At 42.2% G+C, this 23,827-nt stretch overlaps 1 protein-coding gene across 1 annotated transcript in view; it reads left to right on the top strand.

The window, feature by feature from the left end:
* The window catches only part of LOC122926995, a 121,588-nt gene extending 99,002 nt beyond the window's left edge, over positions 1–22,586 (top strand). Inside the window, exons 3-5 of the mRNA XM_044278525.1 lie at positions 2,958–3,045; positions 4,667–4,777; positions 20,382–22,586. Of these exons, the coding sequence (XP_044134460.1) occupies positions 2,958–3,045; positions 4,667–4,777; positions 20,382–20,600 (418 nt within the window). The 3' untranslated portion in view covers positions 20,601–22,586. The remainder of the gene's footprint in view (positions 1–2,957; positions 3,046–4,666; positions 4,778–20,381) is intronic.
* Positions 22,587–23,827: the final 1,241 nt, after the last annotated feature.

A 23,827-nucleotide genomic window follows, 5' to 3' on the forward strand; every position in this document is an offset into this window, starting at 1 on the left:
TTGATTGGAGATCCAGCGCAAAATCCCATGCGCGGTGACGTATGACGTCACCATGCCGGCCGACACGATGTCATCACAGGCCTCACAAGATTTTGCGCTAGATCTTCACTCAAGATGCCGACAGCTGCCTCTCTGCATTGCGATCAAATGGATGAGGGTAAGTATGATTTTATAAATTTGTAAAAAAAAATTTACACTGTATTATTTCTGTCAGATGCCTCGGTCAACAATGAATGCGGCATCTGAGGGGTAAAATTCTACGAAGCAGCCAAATCGAATTTTCTAATACTTCACTCATCACTAGACATGGCCATCACCCAACAGACCCCATTAAATATAATGGGGTCCTTTGAGTTTCCATCAGGGAGCACGACATGTGCTATTTTTTCTAGTGCGCAGGGTTTACAGATGTGTCCTTTTCTTCTTTATTTAACATATCCCGAGATGTGTGCCGTCAGATGAGCAGCTTTAAAAAAAAAAAAGAAAACCTAATTTTGTGATACTCTGGCAGGAGATGTCTATGCTATATGTGTCCATGTGTGAATTGCAACCTGTTGAGGGTTTCTCTAGCGTGTCTTTTAGGACATCTGTATCTCTGTTGATATCTATAGCTTTGCTTCAGTTAATAGAAGTTTAAAGGCCCCAGGAAAGGATATTTTACAATCATAATTCTTTTTTTATAGGATGGATTTTTTTAAATCACATACATTTCCTTATTTCCCCTAATGTTTTCATATCCATGGCAATGCTATCACACACTGCATATTACAGCATTGCAGGACTCCATACACACATTGCCCTAAGTCAACTCCAGAATTATATTCGACGTGCAGGTTTCAGGCCATCATGCAGAGACATTTAGTGGAATGTACTTGAGAAAAAATTATTCTCCCCAGCTTCCAGCATATTTCTGGCATAGAAAATGCCCCAGGAAATCAGTAATGATAAGTGTTATGTTATGTTAAGAGACAAAAATACAGACAGAAATTATATAAATCACATAGTGTAGAAAGCGGAAAAGGAGAACAGAAAACCAGGCTACGGCGGAGTTACTAGCCAATAGTGAATAGAAAATGCTGAAATAATGCAATATACAGACCTGAGAGGTAAGTAGGTAGAGATAGATAGACAGCTAGACAGACAGATAGTTTGAGACGGATGGATGGATGGAAAGAGACAGACAGATAGATGATAGATAGCTAGATATATAGATAATGTTGGACGGATAGATAGATAGATAGATAAATGTTTAGACGGACGGATGGATGAATTAGAAAGACTAATGGATTGGTAAATGGGATAGATAGATATTAGATAGACAGATAAATAGATGTTAGAGAGGAGATTGATTGATAGATAAATAGATAGACAGCTAGACAGATAGATAGTTTGAGATGGATGGAAAGAGACAGACAGACAAATGATAGACAGTGATAGATGGATAAATAGATAGTTTGAGACGGATGGATGAATGGAAAGAGACAGACAGATGATAGATAGCTAGATATATGGATAATGTTGGACGGACGGACGGATAGATAGATAGATAGATAGATAAATGTTTAGGCGGGCAGATGAATGAATTAGAAAGACAAATGGGTTGGTGGATGGGATAGATAGATAGATAGATAGATAGATAGATAGATAGATAGATAGATAGAGATAGATATTAGAGAGGAGATTGATAGATAGATATTAGATAGACAGATAAATAGATGTTAGAGAGGAGATAGATAGATAGAAAAAATAGATAGACAGCTAGACAGACAGATAGTTTGAGATGGATGGATGGATGGATGGAAAGAGACAGACAGACAAATGATTAATAGATAGATAGATAGATAGATAGATAGGGTTGAAAGGATAGATAGACAGACAGACAGATAAATGTTTAGACAGATGGATGAATTAGAAAGACTAATGGATTGGTAAATGGGATAGATAGATAGATATTAGATAGACAGATAAATAGATGTTAGAGAGGAGATTGATTGATAGATAAATAGATAGACAGCTAGACAGATAGATAGTTTGAGATGGATGGAAAGAGACAGACAGACAAATGATAGACAGTGATAGATGGATAAATAGATAGTTTGAGACGGATGGATGAATGGAAAGAGACAGACAGATGATAGATAGCTAGATATATGGATAATGTTGGACGGACGGACGGATAGATAGATATAGATAGATAGATAGATAGATAGATAGATAGATAGATAGATAGATAGATAAATGTTTAGGCGGACAGATGAATGAATTAGAAAGACAAATGGGTTGGTGGATGGGATAGATAGATAGATAGATAGATAGATAGATAGATAGATAGATAGATAGATAGATATTAGAGAGGAGATTGATTGATAGATAGATATTAGATAGACAGATAAATAGATGTTAGAGAGGAGATAGATAGATAGAAAAAATAGATAGACAGCTAGACAGACAGATAGTTTGAGATGGATGGATGGATGGATGGTAAGAGACAGACAGACAAATGATAGATAGATAGATAGATAGATAGATAGATAAGGTTGAAAGGATAGATAGACAGACAGTAAGATAAATGTTTAGACAGATGGATGAATTAGAAAGACGAATGGATTGGTGGATGGACTGGATAGATTATATAGACAGACAGACAGTCAGATAGACAACACTATTAATTCAGTTAAAGGACATTATTAGAAGAGTAAAACATGGGCCCTGAAGATGCACCTGGTGCTTCCCCAATCCAGTATGGAGATGACAGCATTTAACCCCAAAGTCTTCTGTCCTTTTAGGCTCATTATCTTACCGCAGTTGGTTAATTATACCGTAACTTATGATCAGACCTACAATCTGACTTCAGTTTGAGTAAATCATTGAGTTACAGTCTATCTACATCCTATACAAAGAACACACAGATATATTTCTCCATGTATCCTGATATGTTGATATTTTGTTACTTTTAGGGCTGATCTCCCTCCTTCTCATAAACCAGCTCCTCCACCAAAGAAGAAATCAGAGATGAAGACACATCTAACGGCACATGATATTCAGGTATTTGGTCACACCAGTTTCTAGTTCCTTTGAAATATACAAGTTAGACTAAATACTGAAGTGATCAAACATATCCAAGATATTATCTCCAAAGAGTAGAAGAAGGATTATGAGATCTACAGGGATGGCCTGATATCCATAGCATGACCTGTTACCCAGCTTACTTGATCTCAGTGTAAGAAGCTCATCCATAGAGTAGACTGTGTAGGTAGAGATGACTGTAGTCAGCTCGTCTGGAAAGACGGTGTGTACAGAGCATGGACAGGTGAGGTACAATTTAATGGTCACTTGTAAAACGATGTCAAAATGATGAACATATCTCAAAATATGAGCCTTATTAGTAAAATACTGCAGGCAAGAATTGGAGCAATTGCCCATACCAAGCAATTAGATCATTGCTGAACTTACAGGTTATCTATCTATAGGTGGCACTAGACATACAGGTCTCTTCCTTCTGGAGTAGAGCTAATTTACATACTTTTTCCCATGGAGCCTCCAAGACTTCCCACATCAGCTGAATCTCCTCAATGAGAACCAGTGTCCCTCAAACATTTCATCAAAGGCATTTCATTCAGCCAGCTACTATTCTGGTTTGTACTGGTGAGGCATAAGATGTCTGTCTAGAGAGAGAATCATGTCTAATATTCCTAGTCATGTTTCAATGCTATTTTTATGAGGGACCATTAATTGCCTTCCAGGAGACCTTACCTATATGTGACAATAGAGAGAGATTTCTTCCTTTTGGAGGAGTGCTAATTTTCATAATTTTTCCCAGTGGACTATTGTGCCACTAGCTGGATTTCCTCAATGAGGAGAGACATGGGAAACTGCTCCAATTTTTATCTTCCCAAGTTATTTTTTTTTTTTTCCAAGAGGTCGAGAGTTAATAGGAAAAAAAATCCCAAAAAATAAAAGTTTAAACTAATCTTAGCTAAATTAAGACATAACAAAAAGATAAAACACCTTGTGAAGAGTTTAACAAAATTATGGAGGGAATCGAAGCCAAAGAAATTGACTTCGATCCGAATTTCAGGAAAAATTCAATTAGCTGCGAAGCCGAATTTCCTCACGCTTCGTGGTAACAAAGCTATTTTTCCTGATATAGCAGCAAAAAAAAAAAGTACCTCATCCATTTGCTTCCGGAGAGGCCATAGTGGCCATCTTGATAGAAGATACCGCAGAGTGACATGTGACATCACCACAACAGCGCTCAAACTGGGCACTGTGACATCATCAGTGATGATATCACTGCGCCCGGCCAGCGTGATGATGTCATCATGTCACTGTGCGAGATTTCGCAAGGTGTCTTCAATCAAGATGGCCTCTCTGCAAGCAAATGGATAAGGTGAGTATGTTTTTGCTTTTTTTTTGACCGGATTAACCCCTGAAAGCCCACAATTTTAGCATCAGATGCCGCCATCAGTGATGAACGCGGCATTTGAGGGGTTCAATGATGGAGGGTGGCGCGATCGCCGTTCCCAATCATTGTGCCCACTAAATACAAAAGAATGTGCTTCGTGGTGAGGTAATTCACTCATCTCTAATCTCCACATAGCAGACATGAAAGCTGCAGCAGATAACTCATTCTGAACCTGCGCTTCTATGCGTCCCTCCCCTACAGGTTGTACACTTGGACCCTGTTAAAGCTGAAGAGGAGATAATAGCACTGCCGATACAAACCTCATATTATGACATGTCGGCATCCGACAACGCCCTCTACTGTGATAAAAGGGTAAGAAATGTATATGAATATGAATATATACGCACCTAGAACCAGCCCTGTACCTCACATGGATCCAGAGATCTCCACATTCATTGTTCTACTAGATTTATATCAAGCTGATAGCTCAGGGGGTGTGTCTTTTCTGCTGCAGCTCAGGGGGCGTGTCCATGTTCTTCCTATCACAGCTCAGGAGGCAGATGAAGGATGAAACTGAGCATGTGCGGCCATCTTAATGAACCGGTCAAAGAAATAAGAAATTAAGTGGCACTATACAGACACATTGTATTTAATAACTCAGTAGCTATATAAAAAATTTAATTACATGCAATTACAAAAGTATTCTGATCCAGGTGTTGGTTTGAAAACTGTAGAATAGTTTTCGTCAGACAACCCCTTTAAAAGGGGTGATCCAGGTTTATGAAATGGATGGACTCTCTTTAGGATAAGCTATCGATATTAGATCGGTGAGGTCTGAGTCTCGCCAACCCCACCGATCAGCTGTTTGAGGGGTCTGGAGAGCTTGTGTGAGCCCTGCAACCTCTTTGGGTTTTACACTGGTTTGTACTGCACATACCATTATATTTCTGCATTCAACGCCAATGGGATAAAGCAGCAATACCAAACCAGGCGCTACAAACATTATGCTGTATACGGTACAAATGAGTGTAAAACCCAATGTAAATAGGCCATCATAAAACATAATTTGAAAATGTTCACATTTGAAATTAATGACATGTTTGTTTTAGTAACTACTTCCCCACGTAATTACAATTTGGAGCACCTATTATTATGACTCTGACGCGCCATTCCTCTTATTCCTACTAGAGGTTTACAAATGAATTGCCAACAATAGGTCCATCTGGGGGTTACCAGTTAGGGGGTGTCCCTGCACAGTCTGACAATGGCAGCAATAATTGGACTGTGCCAGCCTGTGCAGGGACACATCTCCAAATGGTAACACTCATCTGGACCTTTATAGCTGACGGCTGGCAATACATTCATAAACTTCTAGTGGAAATAATGAAGACATAGTGCAGTGACCCAGTGGATCACTGCTAAAGAGGTAATTTACTGCTATTTTATGTGATTCCAAAAGCTGAACATGGTGCCCTGCTCAGCAGGAGGAAGGCTGGTCCTGCTCCCTCTGGGTTAGGATCTGTGTAGTGTAGGGAGTTAGCAGCAAGCTGCTGAGGGGTGCGCAGCTAAGTAAGGTGCTGGAGTCGCCTGTGCGCTCTGAGGACTTCTACAAGGAGACTACATCCTTTCATGCTGAGAACCATTACCATCATCTAAGAAAGAAAGAAGCAAAGAATTCACAGACTGTTGAGGACCATTAGAAAGGACTGGTGCAAGGACAGACAGTAAAGGTAATCGCTCGTCTATGGCAGCAGACCTTACTACTTGTGAAGAAGGTATATTGCTTCGGCGCCCCTCACACCTCTATAACAGATTGGCCATTCATTTGAGAATCTGCACCCTGCAGCCTGGGAACTGCAGTATATATTGTGAGAGACATTTTGCACTACTTTGTAGGTTTTGGGAAGTTGTTTGGATTATTAAATAGAGAGGGGGACACTTGAGAACAACTAAACTTATTTCTCCAAGTGACTTTGTTTATAAACTGCCAAAATTTACCTAAAGTGTAAAGTGCTTTGTACTCAATGCCCCAAAATACAGCCTGGTTACCCGGCCAAGGCCTCCTACCTTGTGCACCATCACCACACACATCTAAGACCAAGGGCACCCCAGCCACCATCAGACAGCAGACCCCAATACCAGGGAGTGCCCCGAGGGGAAGAAGGGTTGTGCTCCTTTGTTCTCTGCATAATCCCAGGTAGTGTTGGAGTGTGGACACCCATCGTAAACCACCACCACTTCTGTTAGTGCCACAACAACCACTCCCCTTCTCCCGGTTCCCCTTTCCCCCCCTCCCGTGGGTTGCTGCAATGGCACATCACAGAGTTGCTCCATAGTTGCTATTACAAGGGGATTATAAGTAGTTACCAAAACAGACATGTGAGGAGAGGTGACAACTCCACTTTAAAGGAGTTCGGGAATAATTTTAAATGGTCACCGGGAACCTGTCGTAGAATGAGATCAGGACTGCACTTGCAGAGCTGCTTAGGGGGGGTTGAAGGAGTGGGGCCTGACTAAACACGGTGCTCTGGCACTTGCATATACTACATATTGGCGAGTGTTCCTGTCAGGCTGCTCAGCCGATGGCATATCATAGGCAGGATCTCATGATTACCATCTACTGTAGAGCAGTGCAGTCTGTAGTGAGACCCTGTCCCCTCACCCATCCAGGCAGCTCGGCAAGCGGAGGCAGCCAGTCCTCCTCACATTTTAAGGCCGTTTGCTGGCTGCCATCTTAAATCATTCTCAGGGAACCACTTAAAATGGAAACCAGATCAAGTAAACTTACAGTAACTAGATAAACATCCGTATTCTGGTGTCAACTACCAATAATATCATCTGGCACCGGCGCAAAGTTCCAGCAATGCTGTGACATTGCATCTTTTCTGCAGTATAAGATAGTATCTGCTAGAGATCCATATTTTGGGGCCCCTCCGTGTGGCTCCTGAGTCTCTGGTTGGGGTAAGTACTCGTCCATCCTGTTAGGGTATATTCACATACAGAAATTTCTGCAACTAAAACCAGTCCCATTCTTCTGGTTGGGGTTGTTTCCGCAGCATGTGCATTCTTTTCTGCAAGCCTCGTTCACACGAATGGGAAATTGGCAAAACATTTCTGCAAAGTGGGACTATAATCTTATACCATCAGAGGGACACATTGATAGTCCCCTCGATGTAAGGCTCACAGAGACATTTCATTATGTTCCATTAGTGGACAGAGGAAGTACATTATGTTTCCTATATGTTCTCTTCTTGGACAATAGCCATTTCATTCATGGTCTGGATGTCTCCATCACAAGGTTCGGTCAGACAGTTCCGTTGTTGCACAAAAGGCCTAATGACCAAAGAGTCGAAACCTCTGCCTGCTGGAGAACCAGGTTCTCTCAAATAATAGCTTTTCTCTGAATAATAAGAGCAATGAAAATATTCTGAGGGCAGACGTACTGTCAAACCTGGTACAAAATAGCATGTTTATCTCCGCCAATATGGCTACGCTTGTGTCAGAGATTGCATTTTCTTCTGTCAGCTGGAGGCTATTAGTATCACTGTTTGTCAGTGTGTAATCTCTCCTTCATGGAGCTGAGTGACACGTATTATCAGTGTGACAGCCGATAAATACGCGGTTTTCCAGATGAATACATATCTGATTCTGCAGAAATTACTGTACGTCTTCTCTTTTCTATTGGCATTCTCCTCATGGAACCACCTGACGCCTGACAATGCTCTTTAGATATTAATTTACATTTTCCTCGACATAGAAGTGGATGTCTGGTTCCAATATGATTGTGGGCAGTCAGTCACGATGATCCTGGAGGTTCCCATTATGATTTTCCTGTGCATTAACAGTCTATATAGGGAGCACCAGTGTGCTGTAGACTTGTGCCCCAAAGGTGTCAAGGACACAGCGCCACGTATGACCTTCCAGGATGTTCATGTCAACTGGAGAGAAGTCGCAAAGAGTGTCTTTCAATCTGGAGGACTTTAAAGGTAGTGTGTCATCAGGAAATCAAATGATAAACCAGGCACAGTGCCTTTTAGGGCTAGCTAAGCAGAGCGTAATGATACCTTTCACTTAGAGACCCAATGTCTTCTGGGGTTAGCTCAGCTGAATGATGTAATGATATGATACCTATCACTTAGTGATCTGTAGCTTTATTCAGCAGAAAAACAACTTTTAAAGCATATGCAAATAAGCAGGTAAGTGCACCAAGGGGCGGGCCCAAACCACTTAGTGCACCCTTGCTCCTCCTGCTTCCTTTGCCAGCCCCTCCTTATCTTCTTTGATTGACAGGGCCATGTGAGATGACTATGCAGGAACTTGGCTCAATCAAGAAGTAAATTGATTGGCTGGCAGAGGAAGGGGCAAGCAGTGATGGCCAGTTCGCAGTGTTCGCCTGCGAATACATGCGGACTGCCATCTTGACGCACAAGTCCGGCGATGCACAGGTAAGCCCTTACCTGTGCCTGACGCGAGCCTGTCTGAAACAAATGCGCTTACCGGGAGCAGGCGGGTTCCGAGAACAGCCGCCGGGGGCCTTCATCGGGCTGTTCTCGGAACTGCCTGATCCCGCTGATCGCATTTGATTTCAGACCGGCTCACGGCACAGGCACAGGTAAGGGCTTACCTGTGCATGGCCGGACTTGTGCGTCAAGATGGCAGTCCGCATGTATTCGCAGGCGAACACTGCGAACTGGCCATCACTGGGGGAAAGGGAGCACAGAGTGGCTTGGGCCCACCCTTGGTGCACTTACCTGCTTATTTGCATATGGATTAAAAGTAGTTTTTCTGCAGAATAAAGCAACAGATCACTAAGTGATAGATATCATATCATTACATCATTCAGCTGACCTAGCCCCAGAAGACATTGTAACTGGTTTATCAGTACATTTCCTGGTGACAGACCCCATTTAATTACAGGGACTAATGGGCGCTGTGTAATACTTAAAGGAGTTGTCCAGTTTCGGCAAGAAACGACACTTGGAGATGAGATGCAATAAAGATCTCAGCCGTTCTTATCTAGCCAATTCAGCACTCCGATTCTCCCGCCTGGCCTCTGTTTAACCAGCTGCAGCTGTGGCATTGCCTCAACAACACATGACCACTGCAACCAGTCTTTAGCCTCAGGGCTGCATCGAAGAGAGTATACCGAGAAGGGTGTGATTCAGGAAAAACAGCTAGCAAAAGGGGATCCTGTGGATGTAATACAGGCAACAAAAGGTGTCAACAAGGAGGATGTCAAAAGTTGTTCTGACAAACCAGCAGTCAAGCAGGTTGCACCCATATACAATGCTGGTGCTCCAACTAAGGTGTCCAAACACACAACTCGTCGTTCCTTAGCGGATGGCCTATAACAGCAGATAACCTGTTCAAGTGCCATTGAACATGTCCATAGGGTCAGGTTTCCTGATGCAGTTTTGGAAGCCAAAATCAGGAGTGAATTTAAAAAAGAGGTATCTGTCCTTTATACTTTCTTTCCAGTTATGATCTACTCCTTGTTTCCTGACGCAGCCAGTTTTCAAAGCCAAAATCAGAACGTGTGTCCTTATCTTAAGGGAAACAGAAAGGCAAGACATTAATGGAAAAAGACTGCCAACATTGGATCAGAACAGTGTAAAAATATTGCCTGGGTCAGATAATTCCAGATTTCTGTTGCACCATGCTGATGGTGGGGTAAGAATTCAACACAAGCAGCAAGAATCAATGAACCTTTCCTGTCAAATGTCAAAAGTTCAGGTTGGTGAAGGTGGAGTAATAGTGTGGAGAAGGTTTTCTTGACACACCCTGGGTCCTCTGATACCTGTGGATGGACATTTGGACAGTAGGGCTTACCTAAGCATTGCGATCAACCAAGTTTGTACCTTAATCACAGTTGTTTGCCCTATGGAAGAAAGACACTTTCAGCAGGACATTGTACCATGCCACAAGGCAGAGCGGACACAGACAGCAGGGGGCCCCTGTGCAAAGAATGTGCCTGTGCCTGCCCCCCTCCCAAGCCAAATTTGCGACCTAACCTTTTCCGTCCTAACATTAACATACAGGGTAAGGCTACTTTCACACCTGCCACACTACACTCCGGCCACCTGATCCGGCTGAAAATGCAAGGAATCGGCCGGATACAAACCACAGCATGCGGTCCCACTGATTCTCTGCATTTTTGTCAGATTGTGGCCGGATGTCTGCCGTACCCCATTATAGTCAATGGGGCTGGCGGGCATTCTGTCTGCATCCAGCAGTGCTGGATCCAGTGAATTCCAGCAGGCTGTTCTCAATTGGAGCAGCCTGCCAGAATCACTAACACAGATGTGAAAGTAGCCTAATACAGGTCCACATACCTCATACATCCAGTGAAGCCATCTATTCTCTCTGCAGAGTTTGAAAGACAGACATCTCAGTTTCCTACTTTTCCATCATCCTCCCACCTTCTGAACAGCCCATCCTGCCACCCCCAATACTGTGCCCTATGTGCTCCCTATACAGGTTACACACAGATAGTTCCCCTTCAATAATTATTGGCACACAGTGTCCTAAAAAATAACCGCGCCCAGGAAACAGTGTCCCTGACACTAATAGTGTGAACATAATGTTCCCCAAAAATAATTGTGCTAAGCTGATATAATGCCAGGGTGCCAGGGTGCCCCCCCCTCTCCACAGTAACAGTGCCCCCCAAAGTCCCACCAATAGAAATAATTATCTACCAGACAGCACATGGTAATAATAGTGCCCCTACAGTAATAAAATCCCACTGTCTCCCAGAAGTAATAATACTCCCATAGTGCTCATACTAGTATTCAAGTTCCTCATAGTCCCTCAACTGTAATAAAGCCCACCTAATGCCCCTGGTAGTAATAATTCTCTTTATAATTAATAGTGTTACAGTAAAAATAAAAGTGTCCTGTTGTGTGGCAGTATAAAAAAATACCTCCTCTTAGTGCCCCCTATAGAGCCAATGTCCCCATAGTGCCCTCATAATGTGTGCCAATTCCCCTTACTGTGGGCCCAAAAAAGCTTTTAGGGCCCCCAGTTGAGACAAGGTCCCCATAGTGCCCTATAATTTGCGCCAGTATAAAATACTCCTATATCGTGCCCCAATACTGCACCACCCCTCATCCCCATGGTGCCTGACAATGTGTCATAATAAAATACCCCATAATGTGTGCCAGTATAATTTCCCTATATAATGACCTCAATAGTGCTCCTCTCCTCCCTTCTCCATAGTGCCCCCCATGTGGGCCAGTATATAAGATAGGGTCCCCAGTAGATGCCCCCATAGCGCTCCCCCTTCTCCATAGGGCCCCCTATGTCTGCTAGTATATAAGATAGGGCCCTCAAAGTGCTCCTCCCCTCCATTGTGCCCCCCATGTCTGCCAGTATATAAGATAGGGCCCCAGAAGATGCCCCCATAGTGCTCCTTTCCCCCCTTCTCCATAGTGCCCCCTATGTGTGCCAGTATATAAGATAGGGCCCCCATATTTCTCTCCCCCCCCCCCCCTCCATAGTGCCCCCCTTGTGTACCAGTATGTAAAACTGTTATTTTGCATATTACAGTATATAAAGTAGGCAGGCCCCCCACATATGTCACTTGCTCAGATAGGCCCCCATATCTGTTGCTCAGGACCCCCCCCTATTAGATGCCCATTCACGCCCCCATATCAGTTGCACAGACCCCCCCCCCCCATATGCCAGTTGACCAGGACCCCCACATATCAGTTACTCAGGAAGACCCCCCAATACTAGTTGTTTATTTATTCAGACCCCCCATATGTCAGTTGCCCAGGACACCCCCCATATCAGTTACTCAGGAGGACCCCCCAATATCAGTTGTTTATTTATTCAGCCCCTTCCCCATATGTCAGTTGCTCAGCCCCCCCACAATATCAGTTATTTATAGTTATTTATTTATTAAGCCCCCCTAATATCAGTTATTTATTTATTCAGCCCCCCCATATGTCAGTGGCTCAGCCCCCCCTATATGCTCATTCAGGCCCCCCCCCCCCCCTTGCTCAGTCAGGAGTCGGACCCCAGAGTCAGGCACCCCCATATGCTTATTTCAGGCCCCCTATGATGTGACAGACCCCAGGGCCCCATGATATCAGACCTCAGATCAGACTAAAAATTTAATAATTAAAACTTACCTCTCCTGCTCTCCCTTTCCTGTCTCCAACAGCCCGCGCTGCACACGTGACCTGACTGCGTACAGCGTCAGGTCATAGTGCGCGCTGTACACAGTCAGGCTGGAGGACACCAGCACCGCAGGGGTAAGTAAGCAAGCACCGATATCTTGCATACTAGTGAGCGCTTCCAGAAGCGCTCACTAGTATGAATGGGCCCCCTCACACGTCGGGCCCCTGTGCAGCTGAACCGGCGATATGTCCGCCTGCCACAAGGGTTGTATAGTCATAATTTAGTCCCAAGAAAATTACATAGAGTTTTCCTTGCTTGCCTGATCTTCGTAGTCCCAAAAATTTTTACTTTAAGAGTATCTCTGGGACGAGGTAGAACAGGTTGTTCTGAGCATGTCAGTACCTCCATCTGATCCTCAACTGCAAGAAACTATTGTGACGCATTAGCCAATATTCCTGCAGAGCTATTGCAAGTGGAATCAATGTCATGATGAATTTCTGCAACTCTAAAGGCCAAAGGAGGTCCAATGCGCCACTAGATGGGGTCTCTAATAAAGTGGCCATTCAGTGTATATTCCCCAAAGAAGGCACAGGGTAATATTCAAAAGTCATATATTCACTGGGTAGAACGCAGACACCGGTAGTGCAAGTTGACATCTATAGAAGCATACTAAACTGCATAAGTAAGCACATGTGCCATTCAACAATTCAAGGGCACAGTGGACACCTTTGTGGAGTCATAACTGGTTGCATTAGTTATTATTGACCATTTTTCATAAACCGCTATAAATAAATTACTGAATTAAAATGTTTATTTAAAAAGCCTGCAATTACAATTATTACCCAAAGAACATACTAGCTTCAAAGTCTCACCTACATTGTCCTCACTCAGTTGCTTTTTGGCTAGCGAACTCTGAAAACTGCCTGCATATTGATTGTGCAGCCAGTCCTTAACTATATGTCCCTGACGACAACCATAGGCAGGTAGTTAGAAGACACTTGTGGATCTCTAATTAGCAGGCTGCAGGGGCAACCTGTCAGAAGACATCCACGGATCCCTGGTCAGCAGGTGGCAAGAGCATCATACCAGAAGACACCTGTGGATGCCTAATCAGCAGGTTGCAGGGGCAGCCTGCCAGAGGTCACTCTTAAATCCCTTTTCAGCAGGTTGCAGGGGCAGCCTGTCAGAAGACACACATAGATCCCTGATCAGCAGGTTACTTGGGTGGCCTGCCAGAGGACACCTGCAGATCCACAATAAGCAGACTGCAGGGGCAGCCTGTCAGAAGACACACATAGATCCCTGATCAGCAGGTTACTTGGGTGGCCTGCCAGAGGACACCTGCAGATCCACAATCAGCAGACTGCAGGGGCAGCCTGCCAGAAGATACTTGTTGATCCTCTTGTCCAGGACCACGTAGGTGAAAATTTGGTATTTCCACTCTGGGAAATAGCTGTATTTTTAAGTTTTGTCTTGAATATGATTTTAGTTCAAGAATATGTCTATAAAGAATTTCTGGGCACTTTAACCTGTCACATTGAAATCGCTGTCCGTTTTTCCGAGTGATATGTTATAGAGCAGGAGTAGCTGAGCAGATTGATGCATCATAGTTGTGGGAAATAGATTTAGTATAACTTTGCAGTTACTGATATAATTTCTGCTCTTTCTAAACTTAAGAGTCCAGTGGGAGGTCCTATCAATGAGACATGTTTCCTATATGAGCTGGCTTAGAGAGAAAAGAGTAGAGTAGGATCGCCCACTGGACTCCTAAGCATAGAGCAGGAATATAATTTAATACATTACAACAAGTCATACTGAAACTTTTACAACAAAAACTATATAATGGTGCTTTTAAGTTTGTGAACCATTCAGAATTTTCTATATTTCTGCATAAATTTGACCTAAAGTCAGCGCTTTTACTTGGCTATTCCAAAACTTTAATTTTATTCTCCCATAAACATTCTTTGGTAGAACAAATTGTGTGCTTAAGGTCGCGTCTTGCAACCTGACCCATATTTCCATGATATCCAGCTCATGTCCTGACATTTTCGTTTACAATTTGGTGGTATTCATTGTTCAATCAATATTGGCAAGCTGTACTGTCCCAGATGAAGCAAAACAGGCCCAAACCATGATACAACCACGATGTTTCACAGAAGGGATGAGGTTTTCATGCTGTAGTGCAGTGTTTTCCTCTCTCCAAACACTTCTCATTTAAACCAAAAAGTTCTATTTTGTTCTCCTCCATCCACAAAACATTGTTCTAATAGCCTTCTGGCCTTTCCAAGTGATCTTGGACAGGCCAAACTGAAGACAGGCCTTCTTGGAGGGCAGCAGCTTTCTGCTTGCAATCTTGCCATGCACACCCTTGTTGTTCGGTGTCCTCCTGATGGTAGACTCATGAACATTAACATCAGCTAATGTGAGAAAGGCCTTCAGTTGCTTAAAGGTTAGTTGGGTTCCTTTATGATCTCATGGACTATCGTACTCCTTGCTCTTGGCTCACCTCGATCTTTGTTGGCCGACCACTCTCGGGAAAAGGGAGGGGGAAACAGGTTGGAAGGGGGAGGGTAATAATGGTCTTGAATTTAATTCCATTTGTATACTATATGTCTGACTGGATTGGTGGAGTCCAAACTCTTTAGAAATGATTTTGTAACCTTTTTCAGTAGGATGATCATCAATAACTCTTTTTATGAGGTTCTCAGAAATCTCCTTTGGTCGTGCCACACTTCCAGAAACGTGTGTTCTAAAGATCAGACTTTGATAGATGCCCGTTTAAAAAAAAAAACTGGTCGCCCACCCACACCAGATTGTCATTCCATTGACTGAAAGCCTGACTATAATTTCACCTTCAAATAATCTATGAGTCCTAAAGGTTCACATACTTTTTCCGCTCACAGGTATGTGATATTCGATCATTTTCCTCAATAAACAAATCACCAAATCTAATATTTTTGACTCATTTGTTTTACTTGGTTATCTTTATCTACATGTGATGTAGGTCAAATATATGCAGAAATATAAAAAAATATTAATGGTTCTCAAAATTTTTAAGACCCGCTGTATTCCAATCTGCTTTATACCATGCTGCCTGCAGATTGCACCGCATTTTCATTGGGCAGATTCCCTTTAATAACATGCTAAAAAAAAATCCAAAATGTTGTTAGGTTTATTATCATGGTTAGGATAAACTAGATGGCTACAATATGGTGTCACATACTTTGTTTTTGACTGTTTTTTCTTATGTTGTAATATTACACTATTCATATCTGTCACAGTGGAAGCTGGGCCACACTGCAATGTCTTTTCAATTAACTTTGATATTTTTTTTACAGTGAGAATGAGGTGTCAGATTACAGGCATATACAAGTATACTGCTTCCTTGTACCTGAGTTAATTACATCTTTTGAAGGATTACAAAAATATTTTGTACAAGCAACAAGAACAAAACCTTGCTTGTGTAGTTAGGCCTCAGATGGTTATCTGCTGCTGACAATATTTTGTTTTATATTATTTTGTTCTGCATTTATTTCTTTTCTGTTTCTTTTATTTCCCTTTTCCTTTGTCCCTCTACTCTTCCACCCTTATCCCAGCCTTGTGCACAGTTCCTTGCCGTCCTCTCCCACCCCACCTTATCCTAAGAACTGACCCTTACTAGGCCCACTGTCTCATTTTCTGGTGCTCTGATCTGCAGAGTTCTGGTCACACGGACCTAGATGTCCAGTATGCTGAGCTGGACACATCTGCCCTGGCGTCACCTCCCACCACCGGGAGCTCCATCCACGCCAGCGGAGACCTTGTCGAGTATGCAACAATCCAGCCTCATTTACGCTAAAGCATGCAACCTAGCCTTTCCCTCAACCTGGCCTCAAGGTACTCTGTTCCCACTGCTCCCCATCAAACAGTATTGGTCATCACTTCACTGTGACACCTCATCTTTACCATCTTTCCCTGGTTATCTCTGCTACCCGCTCCGGTATCCTGCATGCTGCAACCTCTATGCATGTGTCCTCATAAGCATGACTTAAGTAGCATTTTAATTACGTTTAGTTAGTTCTAGTTTAGACCATTAGTGGCATTTATTTAATTATTTCTTAAATGAAGGTTTGCAACAATGTTCCATTCAAGGGGAATTCAGAAGACTACTGTACATGGCTATTATGATCTACATACATGTTCTACATGGGCATCTCTGATGTCAGAACTTTGGACCACAGTAGGTTTCTCTGCAGTCCTATGGATTGCAATTACTAGAGAGAGAAATAACTTCCGACCTGTCATCAAGCTCATACTCAAAATCCAACTCATGGGCATGTAGTAGGTCTCCAGGCAATATCATACATGATATCATGGAAAATGGTTTTCAGATTAAAGGGAACGTGTCATCCTGAAAATTGCTTAAATTCAGTTTTTATGTTAAACATATTTTTGGGGAGTTTTTCGCACTGGCAACAAAGCCTAATAATAGGCTTCCTCTACCCTCTGATCGGACACCCCATGGCAAAATTTCAGGTCTCCAGTCAGTTTCTATGGCAGCCTGGGGCCGCCATAGCAAGCTTCTTGTACAAAATCCCAAAGACTTCAACAGTATTCTATTGCAGTCTATGGTACAAGCAATCAGAAGATCACATGTTAAAGTCCCCTGAGGGGACAATTTTTTTTTTATATATAGTAGAACAGTAAGAAGATTTCTATCTTGTGTTATCTATGGGCAGAGCCTAGCTTGGTTCTTAAAAGATCAGGGGCACAAGGCATGTGCCACCCCCAAAGAACATGTATAGCTATCATGTAACATTGTGTATCAGGACCACCACACAGTGATTAAATATTATCTATCAACAGTTAACAAAAAACTAAAACCTATACCAGCAATACCACTGCACAACTATCACCACCACATAGTGACTGGTTAATGCCACCATACTGTTACTGGAAAAAAGCACCACACAAAGACCAATATCGCCAATATATTGCTATACCAGGACTCATATTAGCACCATACAGTGATTATATACTAGATACCAATTCTACACAGGCACTCTGCACATCATATACAATATGTCAATACGGTGCAGCAAAATCCACTTGTCCGGTGTTTTTCATCTGCTCAGACCACCATGACAGCTTCTTCAAGTCACAACTTGTCTGTACAATTTTCAACACAGACAATAGTGTCAGGAAGATAGTGCCCTAAAAATAATAGTGCCAAACATCCAGAGCCCCATATTGTCCCCCAGACAATGTTAATACACTACACTATAAATGTTTGTGATCCGGAGTATTCGTGATCTTTAAAGTGGCCAAAACATTAATAGTGCCTCTTTTGTACCCCCACATAGTAACAATACCCACTGTTGTATCCCTTCAAAGTAATCATTCCCTTTTTGTACCCTCTCGACAGCAATAATGCCCCCTTTTTGTCCCTAGAAGTAATGATGCACCCCTGTGTGCCCACTAGAAAGTAATAATGCACCCAGTGCACCCTCTAGAAACTAATAGTGTCCCCCTTTTTGTGCCATAGGCCACCATACCATAGGCTACCATAGATTTCAACTGTATTGGTTTCCACAGTAATTGGGGTTCATCCAAAGAACTCCGCCATCGGGCCAGAAATCCAGGATTTGCCCCAGGTGCCCAGTGCTAGTGACACTATCAATTATTAATATCAATTATTTTGTATAAGCTCTTACAGAACTAATGTAGTATTACGTGTTACTCTTTATTGTTCTTCACATTTTGGAAGGTGTTTGATTGACTCCTCTGATACAGAACACGGATTTACTAAAGACTTCAAATTTAAACAATAAACCTTTGCATCAACATTTTTGAAACATTTCAAAATTTTAAATGCCATTTAAGGGGTATTCCAGTGGGTAACAGTTATCCCCTATCCATTCATTCCTATGGGATTTCTGGAAATAGCTGAGTACATTGCCTGGCTATCTCCAGAACTCACATAGAAATGAATTAAGCAGTCCGCGCACACGTGCTGACCAGACGCTCCGGTCATTTAGAGGAGGAGCAGTTGGTCTGCAGGGGGTACAGGCCCCCCCCATTCTCATGATTGGTGGGGGTCCCAGCGGTAGGACCCCTCACCGATCTGATAGTTATTCCCTTTCATGTGGATAGGGGATAACTTTTACCTACAGGAATACTCCTTTAATTGAGATCTTTAGTTTTTTTCGCTAGTATCCTCCAGATCACATGTTACTTATATGACATTCACATAAATCTACTGTAATATCATTCCTGAGTAGTCAATGAAAAAGGCAGGAAAATTAGACCAATTTATCAAGAATACATCGTTAAATTCTCTCATCATCATTTATAAAAATGAGGCTTTTTAGCCAGGTTATGCCAGAGTAACGGATTGATGTGGTTACGGAATTACACATCATTTTACAGAAATAACCAATAATAAGCATTTGTGCCCATTATATGAAAAACTAGACTATTGAGGGCGTTCATCATGAATGTCTTATTGATGAAGCTCACTCACCCTGTGACATTTTTTTCCAACACCTACGACCTACTTCCAAAACACCCTTGGATGAATATGGCTGCTTTATTCGAGAAGTAGCACCACACCTGTCTATTGGTTATATCTGGTATTGCAGCTCAGCTTCTTTAAACTATATGATGCTGAGCTGCAATATCACACACAACCTATGGACATGTGTGGTCGGCACAGATTTGACATCTGGGACACCCGCCGATCAGTTTACCAAGCACAGCGCCATACATTGTATAGTGGCTGTTCTTGGTACCGCACCTCAGCCCCATTCACTTGAATTAGACTGAGCTGTGCCTAGGCCACGTGACGGATGATGTGACGTCACTGGCCTAGGGTAAGCTGCGAGACGGCCGCGGCACACACAAGAGCACCACGGCCTTCTCTATCAGCTGATCAGCCCCCACCAATCAGATACTGATGACCTATCCAGAGGATAAGTCATCTGTATCATACAATTGGAAAACCCCTTTAAAATGGAACTGTGTTAAGAAGCCCATATATATATTTTCTAATCCCCATAAATGCTATATTCATACAAGAGTTAGATTAGAGCTACATGGCATGAATTTCGTGACATGAAGATCGGTGTCATACTGCAACACCACATCTAATGATTGTCAATGGGATCACATTGTGACAACCATCCGCAACATGACTGTTGCAAAAATGTTTTTGGGTCGCTAGTCACAGAGGACTAGGTCATCATATACCACGTACTAATGTAAGTCACACACATTTTTTGGGTTGAGCAGTAGCCCAAGTCTTATTCCCATCATGTTGCCCACGGTAACTGGTGACTGACACTTTTTTGCATTTAAGGAGTTTTCCGAGATATTGATGGCCTATACTAGGGATCATCAGTATCAGCAATCCGGTGATGGTTACGTTCATCGGTTAGGTGGTCAAGGCCCAGTTCAGTCCCATTCAATTGAATAGGGCTGAGCTGAAATACCAAGCATCGCCATTATCCAATGGACGGCACTGTGCATGTGAACGGAGGCCACGGTGCTCTGGGACCTACTCAAAAAGCTGAACGGCAGAGTCCCAGATGTCAGACCACCGCCCATCTGATATTGATGATCTATCCTGAGTATAGGTCATCAAAACCAGAATTTCAGAAAGGCCATTTAATTTATATAAGTGAATATGGACAAAGAGGGAAGAATATCTATAACTGAATGAAGGCAGTAACACTACACTACATTACATGATAAAACCAAAGAAGCCATATCAAAGATATCGATCATCAAAGTAAACATTTCATTATAGGATTATTCCACCTAATCTTTAAGGAAGCGTCCTCCGTCAATAATAACATATCATCTATTTCTTCTACAGATGTTTGGAGAACGTTGTCCAGAAATACCTGAACCCCATGACTTCCTAAACACGCGATGTGCCCATGAGAAGGACTACTACTTGGACCAATTACATCCTGGCTATGTGCCCCTCTCATTCTTCTTGCAGGACTCAAGGAAATCTCCCGAATCTACCTTTTGTTACCCTCCAGCTGGTTCCAGGGCACCATATATCTGCCCTAAAGAGCAGTATGTCTGAAGATGCTCATGAGCAGGACCCCGCACGTCTTACCCGATGACCCAGTACAATTGCAGTATATACCCTAAATGCTACTACGTCTTACAGCCTGCCCCCCTTTTACACGCCACTCTCTCGTGGTCAACTGCCAGAGGCGGGCTTGCCTTTTAATTGTTACGGCGTATGTCTGAGAATGAACCTGAGGTGATACCTAACGTGTGGATGGATGGCTAATTTACAATAGAGTCTCTTGGAAGGTACTTCCTGGCTGAAGGAAGGATTTTCCTGGTGGAGAATATTACCTGGCAGTATTATAGGTAATATGGTCCCTGGGAAAAGGTTTTCAGGTTAGCTCTCTTCCAGAAGAAAGACTCTCTCTCTAGTGCCACATACAGGTCAATGTATGACCCTTAAAACATGACTAGGCATTCAGCTAAACCAAAGTATAAGTCAATGGTGTACCTACCATGGAGGCAGTCCACCCAACTGCTATAGGGCCAGGGTAAGAGGGGGCTGAACTGATTCTTGAAATAGATCCACAAAATTTTCTTGTAGCTACCACTAGGCTGAGCTCAGTGCAAGGAGATTATACAGCTGCCATTGATCTCAATGGTAACTGTTTACATTCCTATACACCTACTTTGCCCTAATGGTGGCTGCTAGTAGCCTGTTTTATCATGCACTATGTGAAGGGAAACGGTAAATGTAGAGCTGTATGGCGGGATTGTAGGGGTCTTGATCACCATAATGGCCACCATATTTATGAAACACCTGTTCCACGTTTTGCAAGATAGAGGTTGGGTAAAGTGAGTAATTTAAGTATTATTATTATTGTTAGTATTATTATTTATTTATTTATTTAATTTAAAAAAAATCCTCCATAAATCAGAGATCTCCCTGGGGGCCCTACAATGTCTGTGCACACCCCTGTTATCAGACAGCTCCCGTATTGATAAATTTGCCCTAAGATTACTAGCCAAGATGACCATACACATTAGGGGAAGGTCAGACGAATTCTACAATTTCCAGCTGACCATCTAATGTTTGTAGTGGTGTCACAGATGATAGGCAACAGAAGGGTTGGGCATGTTGGACTTCAACATGCCCAATCCTTTTGTTCTCGCAGGGGGTGCAGCTTACTCCCCTCTCTCTGTTCAGAACATCTGAATGCTTGGCCAAACTGAGTCTCCATGTGTATGGGGGAAGGGGGAAGTCAAGAATAGATTTTGGTCAAACAGTGCATGGCCACCCTAAGAATATGGTGCCTGTGTGAGGGAAAGGAATATTGTAGAGTTATTAAAGTCACCCTCAGCCATTGACAGGAGGTCAATGAACAGAAAAGTGATGATAGTGAACCAAAATTCAAAGAATCATACGTTAACAGATACAGATATATAGTTTTCCACATATATTTCTTGAAATTAATGGTTTTTACAATGGGTAAATATCATCAGAGAAACCTATGGTGCAGCTGATACAGTATGTCGTCCTAAGTGCACAGTGACTCTATCACTTCTATGCTGTTCATATATAGATATATATATATATATATATATACATTGTCTGAGAATAAACACGGTTTTATCATACAAGAGGCTCTGCAACATAAATGTAAGAACAAAGCAATGTGAAAGAGTCCTTAAGACTATTGTATAAGAGAAGTGGAGGAGCTACTGGTATATCCCCATAGAAAGCCCCTTTGTTGTGGGGGAGTGAAAGAACACTACAATTCTGCTATTTTTGTTACAGAATTCACTATGCGATATAAATTTATTTATTTATTTATCTATTATACTTACCTATATAGCGCTAATATATCACACTGTCTCCAATGGGGCTCACAATCTAAGTATATGACATGATAGCTTTATTCTACAGGTTGTTAAGATTACAAAACTGCCAAATTTATAGTTTTTTTTAAATTTTTCTATTTTTGAACTGTGGGGGTCATTTATTAAGATCAGCGATTGATACGCCTGTCTAAATCCCTGTGCGCTGCCGGTGGATGCACCAAAGTTATGTTAAGACACAACTTTGACAATTGCTGCCGCCGGCCTGTGCGACCTGCTAAGAAGGGAGCTGTCATAGATTAAGATAATTTTTCACGCGAAAAACTAGCCAGCCCACCCTATACCCCACCCACGTAACTCCCCCTTTTTTTTACCAGTTTGCAAAAGTGGCATGAGCTGGGAAACGTCTCAGAAACACCTTTACGACAAAATCTGCGACATAAAAGCTCCAAAAAGTGGCATAAAAAAGATAATAAATGACCCCCTTTATTTTTATGTTGCTGCATTTTAATATCCATTACATTTTTACTTTTCCATCGATGGAGCTGTAGGAGGGCTTCTTTTTAGTGGGACAACTTGTAGCTCTCATTGGTGCCATTTCGGGGTACGTACAACCTTTTCATGCATTTTGATTTTTGGGGTCTGGATTGCACAAAGAGCAGCATATGTTTTGCATTTTTTTTTACAGTGTTCAGTGCTGGAAGCGTAATGTATTCATTCTGTCATATGGATCGTTATGGATGTGGCAATACCAATTAAGTGTATTTTTTTTTTTTATTGTATTTCATTTTTTTCCAATAATAAAATACTTCGTAGGGAAAAATGAGATTTCCTGTTTTTTCTTTAACTTGGATTTTATTTTTTCTACAAACCTCTTTTTAACTTTTTTTTTGCCCCAACAGGGACTTGAACATGTGATCATTTGATTACTTCTGCACTGACAAGCAACCTATTAGATCCTGCCCCAGAATAGAAAATGCTAAAGATGAAAAAAAAAAATAATAATTTGAAAATCAGTAAAAATGCAGATGGAATAACCAAGCAGCCTGTAGTTTTTGATTCAGCTTTTTGAGCTAAAGCCAAGAGTGAATTCAAAAGGAATGGAAACTATAAAAGAAAGAGTTCTACTAGTTTATTGCGTTCCGTATACGGAACCATTCATTTCAATGGGTCCGCAAAAAACGGAATGTACTCCGTGAGCATTCCGTTTCCGGATGTCCGTAATTCTGTTCCACTAGATTTTGAGTCTTGTCCTATTCTTGTCTGCAAATCACGGTCCGTGGCTCTATTCAAGTCAATGGGTCCGCACAAAAAACGGAACACATACAGAAATGCACCCGTATTCGTTCCGTTTTTTGCGGAACCATCTATTGAAAATGTTATGCCCAGCCCAATTTGTTCTATGTAATTACTGTATACTGTATATGCCATACAGAAAAACAGAACCAAAACGGAAAC

Source organism: Bufo gargarizans, chromosome 2 (assembly GCF_014858855.1).
Source record: "Bufo gargarizans isolate SCDJY-AF-19 chromosome 2, ASM1485885v1, whole genome shotgun sequence".
Taxonomy (NCBI): domain Eukaryota; kingdom Metazoa; phylum Chordata; class Amphibia; order Anura; family Bufonidae; genus Bufo; species Bufo gargarizans.